At 53.5% G+C, this 16,176-nt stretch overlaps 1 protein-coding gene across 3 annotated transcripts in view; it reads right to left on the reverse strand.

The window, feature by feature from the left end:
• Positions 1-16,176, reverse strand: part of C2CD2 (C2 calcium dependent domain containing 2) — a 52,219-nt gene that overhangs the window by 33,330 nt on the left and 2,713 nt on the right. For all 3 annotated transcript variants that reach the window (XM_026499585.4, XM_044388793.3, XM_044388786.3), the window contains exon 2: positions 9,368-9,466. In XM_026499585.4, coding sequence (XP_026355370.2) covers positions 9,368-9,466 — 99 coding nt within the window. The remainder of the gene's footprint in view (positions 1-9,367; positions 9,467-16,176) is intronic.

Genomic DNA, 16,176 nt, shown 5'->3' on the forward strand with positions numbered 1-16,176 from the left:
TGCTCCCGATGCTGACAGACGCCACCCCACACCGTCCCCCCGCCCCCCCCCCCCCCGTCCTGGCAAGGTCGCACTAGGGGCTTGAGCTATGTGCGTGAGTTTACACATCTCCATCGTGTTATTGCCTCTGCCGAGTTCACAAAAGGTTGGAACAAAAAAATGTTTGTATAAGAAATGTCGTCTATTCATTTTAAAAATAAATGCTCTATAAACAATCCTTTTTGGGGGAACATACTTTCGTGCCAGATGAGTTACAAACACAAATGACATGACACGGAGAACATTCGCTGTCCTCGTTGCGACGGCCTGGGCCTCGCGCCGCTCTGAGTAAAACACCCGAGGATGACTGCTTGACTCCTGTTAGGTCTCCAGAACCTTCTCTACTAAGCTAATTAGAATTTTAGCAATAAAATCCCAAGGCTTCATCAGCGCTCTGGAACAAGGAGTGGGTTCTCCTTTGTATCCAGTTCTACAGAGCATTCCCCTACCCCGTCCCTGGGTATGTGGCTGGCCTAAGCACATGATTGAGAGCAAATAAATAAACAAGCAGATTGAGACTTAAAAGACTTTAAAACATCTAGAACCAAGACTCCGATGGTCACAATTCCTATTCAAGTCACATCAAGAAAGTAAGTAGAGGGGCGCCTGGGTGGCACAGCGGTTGAGCGTCTGCCTTCGGCTCAGGGCGTGATCCCGGCGTTATGGGATCGAGCCCCACATCAGGCTCTTCCACTATGAGCCTGCTTCTTCCTCTCCCACTCCCCCTGCTTGTGTTCCCTCTCTCGCTGGCTGTCTCTATCTCTGTCAAATAAATAAATAAAATCTTTAAAAAAAAAAAAAAGAAAGTAAGTAGAGTACTAAAGACAGAGCGTCTGTGGGTCCCAATGTCCTCTCACCGAGACCCGTGGGTGGGTCTTCCTGGCCCTAGTGGTCCTGGCCCCCTACAGGAAACTTGTCACACAGACGAACCGTTCCTGGGCCTCACTGTAGCACTCCGAGGGAAAAGAGGGTTACAGCAGCTGTCCGAGGCTGCCCCACGTTATGGCTTGGCCTGACAAAACACTGCTAGCACTATGGCTGTGAGCCCTGCTGAGGGACCATGATGGGACCAATCCTCGTCCTGGCCAGCCCACCGCGCCTGCCACCCTGGGGATAATAATGCTTCATTTGTCAAATGGACAAGAACAAAATGCAAAGGCTTTACAAATAAGTAATCTTCTTTCAGTTGCATTAAGGTGTTATCCACAAGGGGGAATTAAATTCTCTCTACCCCGGTGAACGGGGGCAAGCCTTCACCACCACACAGGGGACCCCTCTCGGAGCAGCAGAGGGTGGGGGCCCCTTCCAGCTAGTTGGCCTTCCCAAGGGGCCTGAATGTCCGGGGCTGAAATCTGCCTAAATCCGATGAACAGGTAGAGCCCCCCTCCCCACTGTCCCACACACACCTGTGTTTTTGAGGGCCCCTCCTGAGGTTTTCAAGTTAGCTCCTCAGAGCTTCCCGATCACACAGAGCTGTTTAAATAGGGCTATTCAATCTTCAGTGCTCCGGCTTCCCGCTGAGGGGCTCTGATACTGATACCGGATTTTTAAAGTTAAGTAGAAACAATATCTAATATCTGCAATGGGACTGAGTATGTCTCCGAGAACAGACATGAACCTCTGGCCCCAAAGCAGAACTCCATGACGCCAACATCTGGGGCATAAGGGGCTCCTGTGAAAACAGCCAGCCATGAGCCCACCTGCTTTATGCTTGAGTTATTTTTTCCAAAGCGAGCAGACAACTCCCCAGTTACATAAACCATTTCAAAATCACGCTAACAGAAAGCTGAACTGTGTATTCCGGATAAACCCCCCTCCTCTCTACAGAAGAGAGCGTTTATGGAGGTTGGACGTCATGGACTGAGGGTCCCCAAGGTGGAGACCTGGTCCACTCCCACGGATCAAGAGAGAAGGCCAGGAGGGAAGTGTCATGGGAATGTGAAGATAAGCACACGTCACCGTCACCGAAACCTGCGCAGACAGAACAGAGTGGGGGCCATCGTTCACTTTTCTGTGCTCTCTCCAGCTTCAAGAAGAAGCTCAAATAGTCACATACCTATGCGAATAGGTCTTATCTTGAAACTGTATTCCTTTGTTTAGAGTTGGGGCCAAAGAACGCCAGGCCTAGGTAGTCCTGAGTTTTGCTAACGCTTGCTGGAGAAAGGCCTATAATGTCTTCAACTCTCACTGCACTCTTCCACGTTCCTCTTCAAGTAAGCTTCTTATACAGCTGCCTCAGCAACTTCTCTTGGAACACTCTAGAGACCTGGAAATAATTTAATTACTTCTGTCCCCAAAAGAGCCAGGAACACAACCATGAAAACGCATTTAAAGGGTTGAGGTCACTGACTCTTTCTCCCTGTAATCATGCTTTATAACATCCTGAGGAAAGAACTCCAAAATGAAAGGGAAGGTAAAGCCCTTCACTAATCATCCAGAGCTCCCAGCACCGCGGTCTAGACTCGCTTCTGTAAATGGTCTTGAAGACAGCACCAGCTGACATCAACAATCATTTCTACTCTGCAATAGAGACTCCACATTTTTTTAAAGATTTTATTGATTAATTTGTTCATTTATTTAGAGAGTGTGAGCAGGGGGAAGGGCAGAGGGAGAGAGAGAGAGACTCTCAAGCAGGCTCCGTGATGACCACAGAGCCCGATGTGGGGCTCAATCTCATGACCCTGAGATCATGGCCTGAGCCAAAACCAAGAGTCAGAAGCTTAACCGACTGAGCCCTGAGACTCAAAAGGTAAAATCCAGTACAGCTAAATATGATCAGAACATCTATGAAGTTAATCCTGCTTGCCCAGGGAAAGTGGAAAAATGCTGGAAACAAGATGGCGGCCCAACCCAAGGAATGCTGGGTTGATGCTCTACTTTATGGTACTGAGAGGTGTGCCGTGGACCACACGGGCTCCCACATCCCACCCCGGCAACACTCCCCAACCCTCCTCTTGTTGGGACACTTTCAAATGAGCAATAAGGCCGTCCAGTAATATCACGCTCCCAAGAGTTATGGGATGCGGCTTACTGTGGGCATTCCCTGGCTCAGAAGTCTGTTTGTGAACATGCCATTCTCTTTCATCAACCCTAGGTATGAATAGACACCTACAAGACATTTCCTTTAAACTGAAGGCAGGAGGGAATTGGGTCTTTTCCAGACTGGCAGTTAGTGCTCCCCGCATGGGGCCAGGTCACTCTGTCGCACCTACCCCGAATGCTACCGCTCGGCAGTCCAACACACAAACAAACCTTCAGCTTGTCTATGGGTCCTTCACCCTGTCTTCTCCAGGCAAAGTCAGACTGCACCCCACGGCTGACTCAGCCCGGAATTCAGTACAGTAACCCAAACAGGTGGAGCTCCAGGGAGGCACGGCTCCCATCCTGGGGTGGCATCCACACTGGGTCTCAGAGGGCAGGGACTCCAATGAGAAGTCTCCGTAGCTGCCTTTGGAAAGACCCCAAGACAAAACAATTTCACAACCTGTTACCATTTTAGCATAAATACCAGGCTAATGGGATACCTGGAATTTCAAGTCAGGCAAAGGAAAAAAAAAAAAATCAACCACACTTCCTTTTTGCAACTAGAGAGACAAACATGGACAACCCAGAATCAGGCCACTCCTGCAAACCAAGGGGGCTCACTGAGGTCTGGAGAGAGTGCAGGAGACCCCGGCCGCTCTCACAGTATATTTCCGTAGGCAAACATGTCCCAGCCTTAGTTACACATGGAACACGACACAGCCAATGTCAGCTGTGCAGTTCCCCGACGTGCAGCGCAGAACAAGATTCTGGGGAAGAGTCCATGCAATTGTCTAAGTTCTGTTTGTCGCTGCAGTTTTGCAGAAGCAAAGGTGGGTTCGGGCCTCTCGTGCGCATCCCTCTTCTCCATTGTCTCTTCCGCGGTTGGGTGGGGGTGGGAGCACAGGTGATAGAAGGGTCCGGACGTGAGGAAGAGGAGTCACGGCACTGACGATGGCGTGCCAGGGCTCAGCTTGTCTCTGGAGGCTGACCGGCTTCGACTCCAGCCTCTATTACTGCATAGCTCTTAGCCACCTTGGCCAAGTGACTCAGCCTCTGTTGGCCTCAGTTTCTTCCTCTGCACAATGGGCGTGATACTTGTGGCAGAGGAGTCTGGTGAGCACTGACGAGAAGAGACAGGGCTGGGGCTGCTCACACCTGATAGCATCAGGAGCCGGGGCGCAGGCTGGCCCTCGTTCTCCCCACAGCCCTGCGAGGGAGGGATGTGCCCTTCGCAGACACCCAACCTCCAGCTCAGAGGTAGAAGGAAGTGCCCAAACATGCCCAGATCCAGCCAGTGTCTCCCCGGCTTCCGAGCTGGGCCTTTCTCCATGCTCAGTGGGTTATTACGTCTATTTAAAACTGTAACCTACAGATGATCATTATACCATTAGAAGCCTCTATTTATTTACGAATGGCACTGCAGACGGAGATAATTACTGCTTTTCACAGGACACCTGGCCTCACACCAAAAAAGCCAACATCACTCCCCATCTCCAAAGATGGCTTCCAGGGCCAAGGGGTCCCCTGTTTTCAGCAGCCAGCTTTCTGAATAAACGCTGTGTCCAAAGAGACACACCATGCTCCCTAAAGGAAATGCATGGCCTTCTCACTGCGTGCCTTCCCAGCACAACTCCCAAACCCTGATTCAGACTGCATGAGTCTCCACCTGGCCCTTGCAGACCTCTCACCTCCATGGAATGGAGCGTGGAATTTCTGAATCCACGGACGTGCCGTGGAAGGGCTGTTGTGACATCCGGCAGAGCAAGAGCTGGCTTGCAGGCCGCTCACAATGTAGAAATGAAGGTTCGCCTTTTCTGGGTCAAACATTCTGGAGCAAACCTCTCCCAGGACATGCGGAGAGAACGTAGGTAGAAACTCGCTGCTCTTGTGTAAGAGGGTAATTACAGGCTGGGAGAAATTCAGAGCATGTTGGGACTGGAAGCGAAGGCAGAGGGGCCCCTGGGGAGACGCGTAAAGGTGATGGTATGGTGCAGAGTGCCCTGCTGGCCATGCCCGGGGCCTGCTTCTCGCCTCTGCCAGCCATGCCCTCATACAGCGAGGCCAAGTGACAGGGAGGCCTCCGGTCCCCGCCCGAGAAGATGGCCCGCCAGGCAAGCACGGGCTCCCTGTAGGAAAACCCACAGCCACAACACCTGCAGGGCTGCTGCTTGCGATACAGATTTGGGCCTTGTCTCCAGTTCCTGGCTCGCGGCTCCTGGCTCCATTGGCTCTCCCAAAGGATAAGAGTGTTTTGTGTGCGAAGGAGATGACTGGTGGTTGGGGGCTGGTTCCCCCCAACACCCACCGTGATCAGGGCGTTGAAACTCTCAGTCCCACCCCTGGCCTGCAGGGAGGGGAGAGGGGCTAGAGACAGAGTTCAACCGCCAAAGGCCAGTGATTGACTCAATCGTGCCTGAGTACGAAACCTCTAAACAATGGAGTTCTTGGTCTATGCGAGGAGGTGCTGGGACGGTGGCGTGCCCGGAGACGGCCTGAATCTCAGCACCCCTCCCCCTGCACCTGCCCTATGCATCTCTCCCATCTGGCTGTTCTTGACTTGTTTCCTGTATCATGAACCAGTAATAGGAAGTAAACCATTTTCCTGAATTCCATGAGTTGTTCTAGCAAATTATCAAACCTGGAGGGGCGGGAACCCCCTGACTTTATGGCCGGTGGGTCCAAAGTCCAGGTGGCCCAGCATTGGGATTGGCATCTGAAGGGGGCGGTCGTGTGGGGCTCTGCCCTTAGCCTGCGGGGCCTGTGCTGACTCTAGGGGGTCAGTGTCAGAGCTGAATGGAGTTACTGAAGACCCAGTGGGTGTCCAGAGAGTTTCTTCTCATGGAAGAAAAAGCCCACACTGCTGGGGTCAGAGCGCTCCAAGTCCACGGTGCTCCTCGGAGCCAGGGCTGGGCGGGCCGTGCGTCCGGCCCCCATCGTGGGCTCTGCAAGGCACCCCATGCTGCTCCAAGCTACGCAAGACCTCGCTCTCTGCGAAGGACGTGGGGCTGGGGAGCTGCTGAGGAACCAGCTGTTTGCCAAGGCGACTGGGGCACATGGCGGTCCTCAGGGGTGGCAGGAGAAAGTCAAGTACAGGGCACCTGGAGGGCAGGGCAGGCCTGGTTCTATTCCCCCGCAGCCCGCAGAGAGACTCAGACCAAACATGAGTCAGGAAGGTGCTCCCAGGGGGAGACCAGGATCCCCAGTCCCTTCTAGATGACCCCGTGGTCCAGGCCAGACGTGTCCCTGTCATTAGCTCAAGCGCCATCCGCACGTCCCTTGACCGGGCTGAGTCAGGGACATGAGAAAGACACAGGCTGATCATATGGCGCGAGCTGAGGAAGGGGAGGTGACGTCCTTGAAACCACGCTTGTGTTTCTTTACAACCTCTGTTTGTGGGCCCCAGGGGCCGTTGTGGACTTTCCTCCTCGAGAGCTCCGCAGGGCACAGGAAAACACGACAGAGTTGACAGAGGGCTCAATATGTCTGAAACCCAGGTGGCAGGGGGGCTTAGATCCCAAAAGGAGGACTCGTTTGCTGAGAGTGTTGTGCCGATGCAGCGGTTCCAAGACACGAGGGGCCGTGGCGCGTGCCCACCTTCCTCTGAAGCGCAGGCGTTAAGAACCCCTCCTCCGGGGACACATTGCAGGACAAACTCTGATTACCTGGCCTCATCCCTTCACAAAACGGCACCTTCAAACGAGGCGCGCTCAGCCAAGACGCCCGACCGTGAGTGGAGAAGGCAGTGCGCGTGCGGGACCCATGAACTTGGGGGTGTCCTACACCCAACTTCCTGGGAGCCAGGAGGATCCCAACGGGGGGACCCCGGTGGTGGCTGTGCGTAGGCCATGCCTGGTAAGCGACGGTGGCACTCGGTGTCCCTGGGGACCCACCCCGGGACCCACTCTCCCACACCCCACGGGGGGGCCAGGGGCCTGACACCCGACGGGCGCCAGCTCGCCCCAGGACAGCACTAGCCACAGCCATGACCAGGCAATGACAAGCTCCCATTTCCTCATTTGGCCAAGAAAACATAAAAGTCAAGAACTCTGAAGAAACTCGTGAAATGAAACAAGACCCGTGTGCGCTGTGCCATTTGTCTGCGGGACGTAAGAGGCTTCTGAGAACACTCTGCGGGGCCCCTCCCAGGGGAGCAGAGGACGGAGGCTCAGTGCGGGTGGCGAGGGGGCGGACGGCCGTGTTGTTTTGAACTTTTCAATGAGCACGCACCGTTTCTGTAACTGTCTTCAAATAAACACGGTGTCACCAGCCCCTTTCTAAGTGGCTTTTCTGGCACTAAACACCAAGACCTTTGGAAATGGCCGATCGCCAGGCCCACCTCTCGGCTCCCGGCTCTGCACCTCCAGGCCAGCCCCCACGCTCCGGGCCTCCTAAATCGTCAGAGAACACCCAACAGCACCAAGCAGCAAGTGCCCGCCACAACGGGACTCGGTCCCGATCGGTCAATAACAGAGGGTGTTCACCACACCCAGACGCACTTCCCACACGGAAGTGGGGGAGTCAACTGCCCTCAGCCCCCCAGTTTCATAAAAGCACTGGGCCACCTGCTGGTCCAGCCCCTTCCAGCCCGAATGCACCATGCTGGTCTCGGCATCCTGAGCTGGGGTAGCCAATTTCCTCTCGTACCCCAGTGCCTTCCAGAGACTTCCCCACACTCGTTACAGGGATCATAGAGCACGTGACTCCAGTATTGGCAAGAGGGTGGGGAAGGAGAGCCCCCCTAGGCTGCCGGGGCCCAGGGGGCAGGGAGCAGTGCTCTGCTGCCCCATTCCGGAACAGCTGGTCACTCTGCAGCTGGCATAGCTGCAGCCTGGCAGCCCCACGTCTGCCCCCCGCCCCCCCCCCCCCCCCCCGTCCTGATCTACTTCCCTGTGCGTGCCCGGAGAGGCGGGGACAGTAAGCACCTTGCTGTGCTGCAGGAAAGAGAAAACCGCTCCACTGTCCGTCCGCTGACGATAAAGACAGAAGCCCTGGTCCCTCCACAGCCCTGAACTGTAGTTAAAGCGAAGGAACCGGAGTGGCAAAGGCGACGCTAGCGGGGACGGGGAGCAGAAGCGGAGGGGTGGCGTTCCGGGGCTGGAGTGCTCTCCTTCTCCAGCGGGGCTCACGCAGGTGTCCCCCGTCTGCTAAACAGCACCACTAGACAGATACAAGGGCAAGCTTTGTATCTCAGAGGAAGTTTCTTAGGAGTTTTCACAGATACTTTTCATTAAAAAAAATCCTTTAAATTATTTACAGTACTTGACCAGTCTAATGAGTAATTTCAGCCTGTGAACAACCATGGACTGTAAAATGAGCTCGATATAGTGTCGAGATGGTTCAAATCTAGGTGTCGGGGCACCTGGGGGGCTCAGTCAGTGAAGCGTCTGCCTTCGGCTCAGGTCATGATCCCAGGGTCCTGGGATCGAGCCCCGCCTTGGGCTCCCCGCTCAGTGGGGAACTTGCTTTTTCCTCTCCCCCCTGCCCCTTCCCCCTGCTCGTTTTCTCTCTCTTTCAAAAAAAAAAAAAAAAGTCTTTAAAAAACATCTAGGTGTTGTATATATATATACACACACACACAAATATGTGCATTTTATTGAGATAATTCACATATCATTTAATTTGCCCATTTAAACTGTATAATTTAATGGTTTTTTCTTTAAGATTTATCTTTTTATTTGAGAGAGAGAGAGAATCTCAAGCAGGTTCCGCGCTGAGCAGGGAGTCCATGCAGAGCTCAATCCCAGGACCCTGAGATCATGACCTGAGCCGAAATCAAGAGTCAGACACTTGATGGACTGAACCACCCAGGTGCCCCCAGTTCAACGGTTTTTACCATATTTCACAGAGTTGTATGACCATCACCACCACTTTGAGAACTTTATCATCACCCCTCAGAGACACCCTGCGCATTGGCAGTCACTCTGCACTTCCCTCCCCCCAGTGCCCAGCGACCCCGAATCTCCTTCCTGTCTCAATCGATGTCGCCACCCTGGGTAGGCCCCGCAAGACGTGCCTTCTGTGACTAGCCTCCTCCACACAGCGCTGTGTCTTCAAGGCCCATGCACGGGGCCTGTGCCAGACCCACCTCCTTTTCAAGCTAAATACCATTCCATTGTGCAGATCTACCCGGTTTTATTTATCCATCCATCATTGAGAGACCACACTTAATTTTTTGTTTGTTTAGGTTTTTACAGTGTCCACATTTTCAATAATCCTAAAACAGAATACCCTCCCCCCACCTGAGCTTTAAATTCGTTACTCTAGTCAGGAAAGATCCCCGTCGGGTGACCGCGCCCCAGCTCACCTTCTCCTGGGCAGACCTGGCCATGCTGGAGACTTGCTGCACCGCCAGCTCTAGGGGCTGCCGCAGCGGGTCCTCCTCGAAGGACAGGAGCAGCGGGCCCTGGAACAGAAGGAGAGGCACGATGAGGGCACGTCAGCACAGGGCGGCTCTCTGTAATGGTCATGTCCTGGGGATAAAGCTTTGCAAACCTGGGAACAGGTCATCTGAGCCCTTTCAATTAAACCTGTGCTTCCAGCAGCAGCCGGGCTCAAATGTCGTGAAGTCCACGTGCCAGAGAACCCGCTCACAACATAATGTGCTCGGGGCCGGGTTTGGTTACCAGAGGGGGATGGGAAGCAAGAAACACACAACAAAACCAGAGATGCGCAGTAAAGATGCCAAAGGAGGTTGTGGACGCTCGAGGTCACAGGGGACAGGGTGCTGGGCGTGGCTCTGCAGGTCTAGCGCGTTATGCGGCCAAGCACAGCAGGGTCAAGGGCTCTGCCCTCTGCTTCTTCTGCAAAAGCCAGCTCTCTCTGGTTTTAGAGAATCACCTCACCCTGCTCCACGTGGTCACCTCCTTCCTCTCCCGCCACCCAAGTGGTAAGTGGGCAGGAATCCCCAGGGGCCAGCCACCTGTCCCTGGGGTTTGAGATTCCTTGGCTAAAAATGAACCAGCTGGCTGGCTGTGTCCAAGCAGTGGGTTCCTGAGCTCCTGCCTCACAGACCTCTGGGGCTGCAGGGCTCCTGCTGCCCAAGGTCTTCCGGTTCAACTCTGTCTTTGGCTCCGTGCACCCTAACGCACCCTGCGAGTAAACCCCTCCGTGGCGTGTCAGCCCATGTCCATTTTGGTTCTTGCAACTAAAGATCTCCAAATGAGAGATGTGCAATTACAGTATCAGGACCACAAGGCAACGAGACTCATGTTTTATAAAAGAAGAAATCAGGGCTGGGGTAGTCAACCCCCCCCCCAAGTCTTGGTCTTTTTGAAAGTAAGTTCTTGCGGGAGGCCAAAGGCTTACACCGACAACACCATCCTAGAGTGAAACCCTTTCTGATATGCTCTAAGAAGTGCATCACCAACTCCTAAGTTCTGATTGGGTGGTGAAAACATATAGTCAACCTCCCAACTTCCCACCATATGTCATCTATGTCAGACACTCTCCATTGTGGTCAACTGTTTGCAACTACAAGCCGCGATCAAGGGCAGGGGAATAAAATGGTACAAAACGGCACCAAAGCCCTTCTGACAAGCACGGTGCAAATGAACAAGCCGTGCAGTTATCCTGGAGCTATTTCTTAAGAATTCCCGATGACCAAGAAGGAACCTAAAAGACCCAGAACATTCTCACTTACACGTGTCGAACCGCTCCCTGCTTTAGTGACATCTATCTCACCCCGTAAAAATCATCAGGGGAGAATTACATCTACTTCTCAAGAGTGATGAAGTCACCGTTCGGGCTGCTCGGCAGACATGCTCCCGGCTGGAGCAGTGGGAGCAGCTGGCCAGGGGCGGGGAGGGAACGGGTGGTGGGCCGGCAGGCTGGCTGAGAGCGCCCGGTGCCGGGCAGGGGTGGTCGTGGCCACCTGCACCGCCTGGGGAAGCAGCACCCTGGGCCCCTCATTTCAGCGGATGCCCTCTATACTTTCCTCCCTCCGACACCTTCTAGATTAAAACCCGGAAAGGATTCTGCTGAGAAATTGAATGTCAAGGGGCGGGTGCCCAAAGGAAATGAAATATTGAGTTACAATAAAGACCCAGAGGATCCCCCGCCCTTCCAAACAGCCGGGTCCTTGGGCTGCAGGAAGGCCAGTGTTCAGGCGGGACACAAGCCCGCACTGCTGCACCTCTCACACTCTGTCCATGGGCAGACGCTACCTCACTTAGACTAGAGCAGGACTTGACGTCCACGAGGAAAAGCAACAGGCAGGAGTCTCCAGGAAGACACCGAGAAAAGGAAAGCACAAGGAGAACTAGCCCGACCCGACGTGAAAACCCACAGCAGAACTTCCGTAAGTCCAACCGTGCAGGTGCACAGACACGCCAACGGCCCAGTGGCCAAGAACAGCGTGTCCACCGCACACCCAAATGCACGGAGAAACCGTGTGCACGACCAAAGAGGCATCCCAAATCACTGGGTAAAAAAAATGGATTTTTTTAAAAAATCAGGATGTGGGAGGAACCCCCGAAGAAATACAAACGAATGAACCTAACCGCATCACCCATGAATGCCATCAGCCCCTGAAGGGGTGGGAAAACACAGATCTAACCTCAGAAACTCTGAATGACAACATCCCGACTGCGTACACACGTAACCTGGTCCGTAAGTGTGTCTCTCACAGGGGAGCAGGTTAGCAATGCAGAAACTGCCTTATGTGTCTGCTAGAACTGACCAAATAAGTCAATATGTCAGAGACAGGAAGGGCCAGACGCCTGCCTCTCGGAGAGGGAGGATACAAATGAGGAAAGGAGAGTAAATGGAACTCTGTTGTTGAAGTGGAATCTGAGCTATCAGCCTCCAGACAGACAGAAAGGCACAGAACAACAGACACGAGCTGTGAGTGTGCTGGCAAACACAGCCACACCTCCTAGTGCTGTCCACTGGAAGAATCTAGAAGCCGGGAGAGCCCAGCAGTATCGAGCACGTCTGATGCCCAGACCTCGGTTTCTAAACTCTTCTCCCATAAACAGCACCAGCACCGCCTGAAGAAGTTGACTGGACCCGGGGCTGCGAGAGCGGGAAGTAAAAAACACAAGGTGAGTCTAGAATAAACATCTTGTGGGATCATGAAGAAGGGAAGTGCTAAATCGATATATATTTATGCATCTTGATGGCAGAACGCAAGAGGCAACCGTGAAAGAGCCCTAGTGGCCGACATGAGAGCAATTCCACAACCAAGCTAGCAGCCCTGGCGAAGGATTATAAGCCTCAGAATGAACTAAATATCCGTGAGTCCACGTGGATGCGAGCCGAGGGCATGGAGACGTGGTAGCTCCTTCTCGCAGGAGAATTGCAATGAATCCATGAAGAAGGAGAGAAGGACACAGAGAACCATCATCGAGCAGACCAGATACAGGCTGGATGCCAAAATCAGTGAGCAGAAGGTTGACGAGTAACAGGATTTGTAACAGTCTCAAAGTAGCTGCTCACCTCCAAGGGGATGACAGGAGGAGAGACACAAGGTGTAAGGAAGAAAACCCAGCAGAAACAGCCCGCACCAAGGGATCGAAGCCAATGCCCCAGCCGTAAATACTCTGATGTCGCCAAGCCCAAGCTGCCGGACATCAATAGGGGCACAGCACTGCTGTGGTTTGTCTAACCTCAGTCCACGCCTGTGAAAACACCAAACTGAGGGACATTTGGCAAAATAACAATCAGTCCTCTTCCGAGCTGTCGAGGTCATGGGAAACAAGGAAAGACTAGGGAACTATTATAGACTTTGTAAAACTGGGAGAAGCTGCAGCTCAGTGCCCTGTGGGACCTGATGGGATCCTGAAACGATAAAAGGATACTGGTCTGGTCGACCAGGTGACATTCAAGTCAGGCCTTCAGTTCAAAGGCTTTGTGCCACTGTTAATTTCTTTTTTTTTTTTTTAAGATTTTATTTATTTATTGGACAGAGAGAGAGACAGCCAGCGAGAGAGGGAACACAAGTAGGGGGAGTGGGAGAGGAAGAAGCAGGCTCCCAGCGGAGGAGCCTGATGTGGGGCTCGATCCCAGAATGCTGGGATCACGCCCTGAGCCGAAGGCAGACGCTTAACGACTGCGCCACCCAGGTGCCCCCACTGTTAATTTCTTATCCTTCACATTGTTAATGTCACTGCACTAGGCATTATGGTAACATTGTGCCAATGTTAATTTCTTGGTTCTGATGCTGCACTGTGGTTATGTAAGGCTGGGTGAGGAACGTATGGAAACTAAATTATTTTTGCAACTTTTCTATGTATCTAAAAGCAGTAAAAAATAAAAAGTTTTTTTTTTTTTTTTTTTTTTAAGGGAGACTACAGAAAACAGCCCACCTTGATTGGCTATTTGCTAAATACACAGACCTCATCCCGCTCACAGCGGATTCTATTTTCCAGACTGAACCCAAAGTCATCCTCTTCTACAGATGAAGCACAGAGAGATCAGGGCTTGCCCAAGGTCACACAGCCCCAGAGCTGCCTTCCAGCCTCAGCAGTGCATACAGCGCTCTTCCAAGCTGCTCAAGGAGTCCCCTCCCTCCTCAGCAACCCACGACCTGGCCGATGGGAATGGAAGTTAGCTCTGGCTGCATTTTAGCTGACGTTAACACTACACCCACTCTTCCTTCCCCTCAATTCCTGTCTCTTTGGGAGAATGGGTGAGGGCAAAGAACAGCCAGAACTGGCGCCTAGTCCCAGCTTTCATACTGGCAATTTGCAAAGTCATCAGTGAGCCTCCTTGACTGTTGATTCTTCAGAAGTGAAAAACAAAGCACGTTAAACGGCTTGTCTTGCCCAGGCTTGGCCAGCTGCCAAGCAGGGAAGGCCTGTGTCCAGACGGGGTGATGCACACCGCCACCATTCCTCCCCGTCCGCTGACAAGATCCTACCAGGGCCTTTTATTCATCCCCCGGCCGCCGCCTGCTCCGAGCCAGTCTTGTGCCGGGCACCCAGGCGGCTGCTCCCGGACAGACAGGGCTCTGCGCTGGCCCACGATCCCGGGAGCTGATGGGGACACAAGGTGCCGGGGCGAGGGCAGGTGGCCTGGGTGGGGCTGGGACAGCATCCTCTCGGATGGGAGGATCGGGGACCTCTGCGCTGAGACCAGAAGTCAAAGGAGGAGGAGGGTTAATTCGGTGCTCAAGATGAAAGGAATGACGTATGGGAAGGCCCCACAAGGGAGAGAACCCTGAATGCTTGAGCAGCAGAAAGGCGGTCGGTCAGGGGGCGGGGCAGATCCTCGGCCCTGACCCAAAGTCACCTTCACCTTCTTACCAGCGGACCTCCCTTATTGTGGCACGGACGCTGCTCAAGGAGTTCAGATTTCTGTGAGTGCCGCTCAAAGCTTGTTGTCAAACAAGAAAACTGTGAAGTCTTGTGGCGGCGTTTACTTTTTAAATGCCAGAGCTCATGTACAAGTCAGAGCTATTAAGAACACGTTTTAAGTTCACACAGTGCTTTGGGTTTTTTTGTTGTGTTTTTTTTTTTTACAAAGACCACAAATGGTCCTGCAGTCTTGGTCATTTGCATTGAGAACATTCCTCTGAAAAAATCCTCGGGCGAATGACTAAAGCAACACATAGCTTTGGTGACCCTCCTAACTCAGGGTCTCGGCCAAGCTGGCCATTTCTAAACGAGTCCAGAACACCAGCCACAGGACACAGCCCTCGCTCTGCAACCACTGCTCCTCCTGTGTGGCCCAGCAGCGTCAGCCTGGGGAGGGGCTGCCTGTCCACAAGCACCCTGGCTTCCAGAGCCTCCCAGGTGAGTGTTGGGGTAACCGGTGGGGTAACGGGTGATCACCACAAACCATTTCATAAATGTTCACAGAAGCAGCAGGGTGTTAGCTTCCAGGCTAATGACTGAGCCAGCTCGGGGAGCTTTCTGTTCTCCGTGACCGAACGGCCACCAGGTCAACAGGAATTCGGTGTTCGCGGCACCAGAGCGGAGATGTCGCTGAGTGGGAGGGACCCTGACTGACTGGTGGCTGGCTGAGGGACCGTGTGCAACTCGGTGGGGAGCCTGTGAAAACCATGGCATGCTCCCGGCACCCTGCCAACCTACCAAGTCTGAACTGGGGGTAGGGGAGCATGTGGATTTTCTCGAAGCTCTCTGGGCGGCTCGCCTGGGCTCCCTGAACACCTGACATCTGCCTGACCAGGTGGCACAGCAGCTATGGGTTCCCCTCGTGTCTCCCCAGATCGCCATCCTAGTTCACAAATGCTTCTGAGGTGAGGGCTGGAATCCCAGGGGCCCGTCTGACACAGGGAGCCTGACTGCCATAGTCAATGGTAACCCAGGGTCAAAGGACGAGTCCACGAGTTATCCATCAGCCCTCAGATGCCTGGAGATACGAGCCCCATTGTTAGGATGGCAGGTTAAACAATCACGCCCTTTCACCCTTTCCAGCTGTGCCTCAAAGAAGGGAGCATCTGGGTCTCAAAGCTGAACTTGCTGTGCACAAGCGGAATGTGACAACAGATGCGGGCGGACTGCACTGACACCCACCTGGGAGTTGGTCAGCCGGGACAAGCCTCTCCAGCAGACGGAAAGGGCTCTGTACAGGAGTTTAGGGTCCCCTTCCAGTCTTAAAATTCAAGGCTAGAGCAGAGCTTAAATGGGGAGGAGCTCCTGTCTCCATCCATAGAGAATTCCATCCGCATGGAAGATGCCGGGCATGGTTAACTTACACCCAGCGTGTCCTCAACCCCCAGCGACGGGCTGAGAAGTGGTCTCCCAGGGCAGGGCAGGGGCGGGCCAGAGCCACTAAGCTGTTGCTCTCCAGAGGAGAGCAGGCTCCGAGTGTCAACCCTAATCGGGGATTAGTGGGAATCAGTGGGAATGGAGCTGGAGGACGACAAAGAGAAACTCCCGCAGGGCTGGCCGCCAGGGTTGGGACACCCACTCACGCCACACCAGCTCACCCAGGCCGCCAGTGCAGCGACAGCAGTGGCCTGAGACAGGGCAGGCTATGCCAAGTCACTTACCCAGATCCTATCTGTCTGCAAAACCTGTCATTTGATTTCAAATCAAGCAACACTTCCAGGCATCGGGGAGGGCAGAGGGACGCCACACACACACACACACACACTCACACGCACACACACTCACACACACACAACCAACCCACCTGCCATCTCGTAAA

This window comes from Ursus arctos, unplaced genomic scaffold (assembly GCF_023065955.2).
Source record: "Ursus arctos isolate Adak ecotype North America unplaced genomic scaffold, UrsArc2.0 scaffold_4, whole genome shotgun sequence".
NCBI lineage: Eukaryota > Metazoa > Chordata > Mammalia > Carnivora > Ursidae > Ursus > Ursus arctos.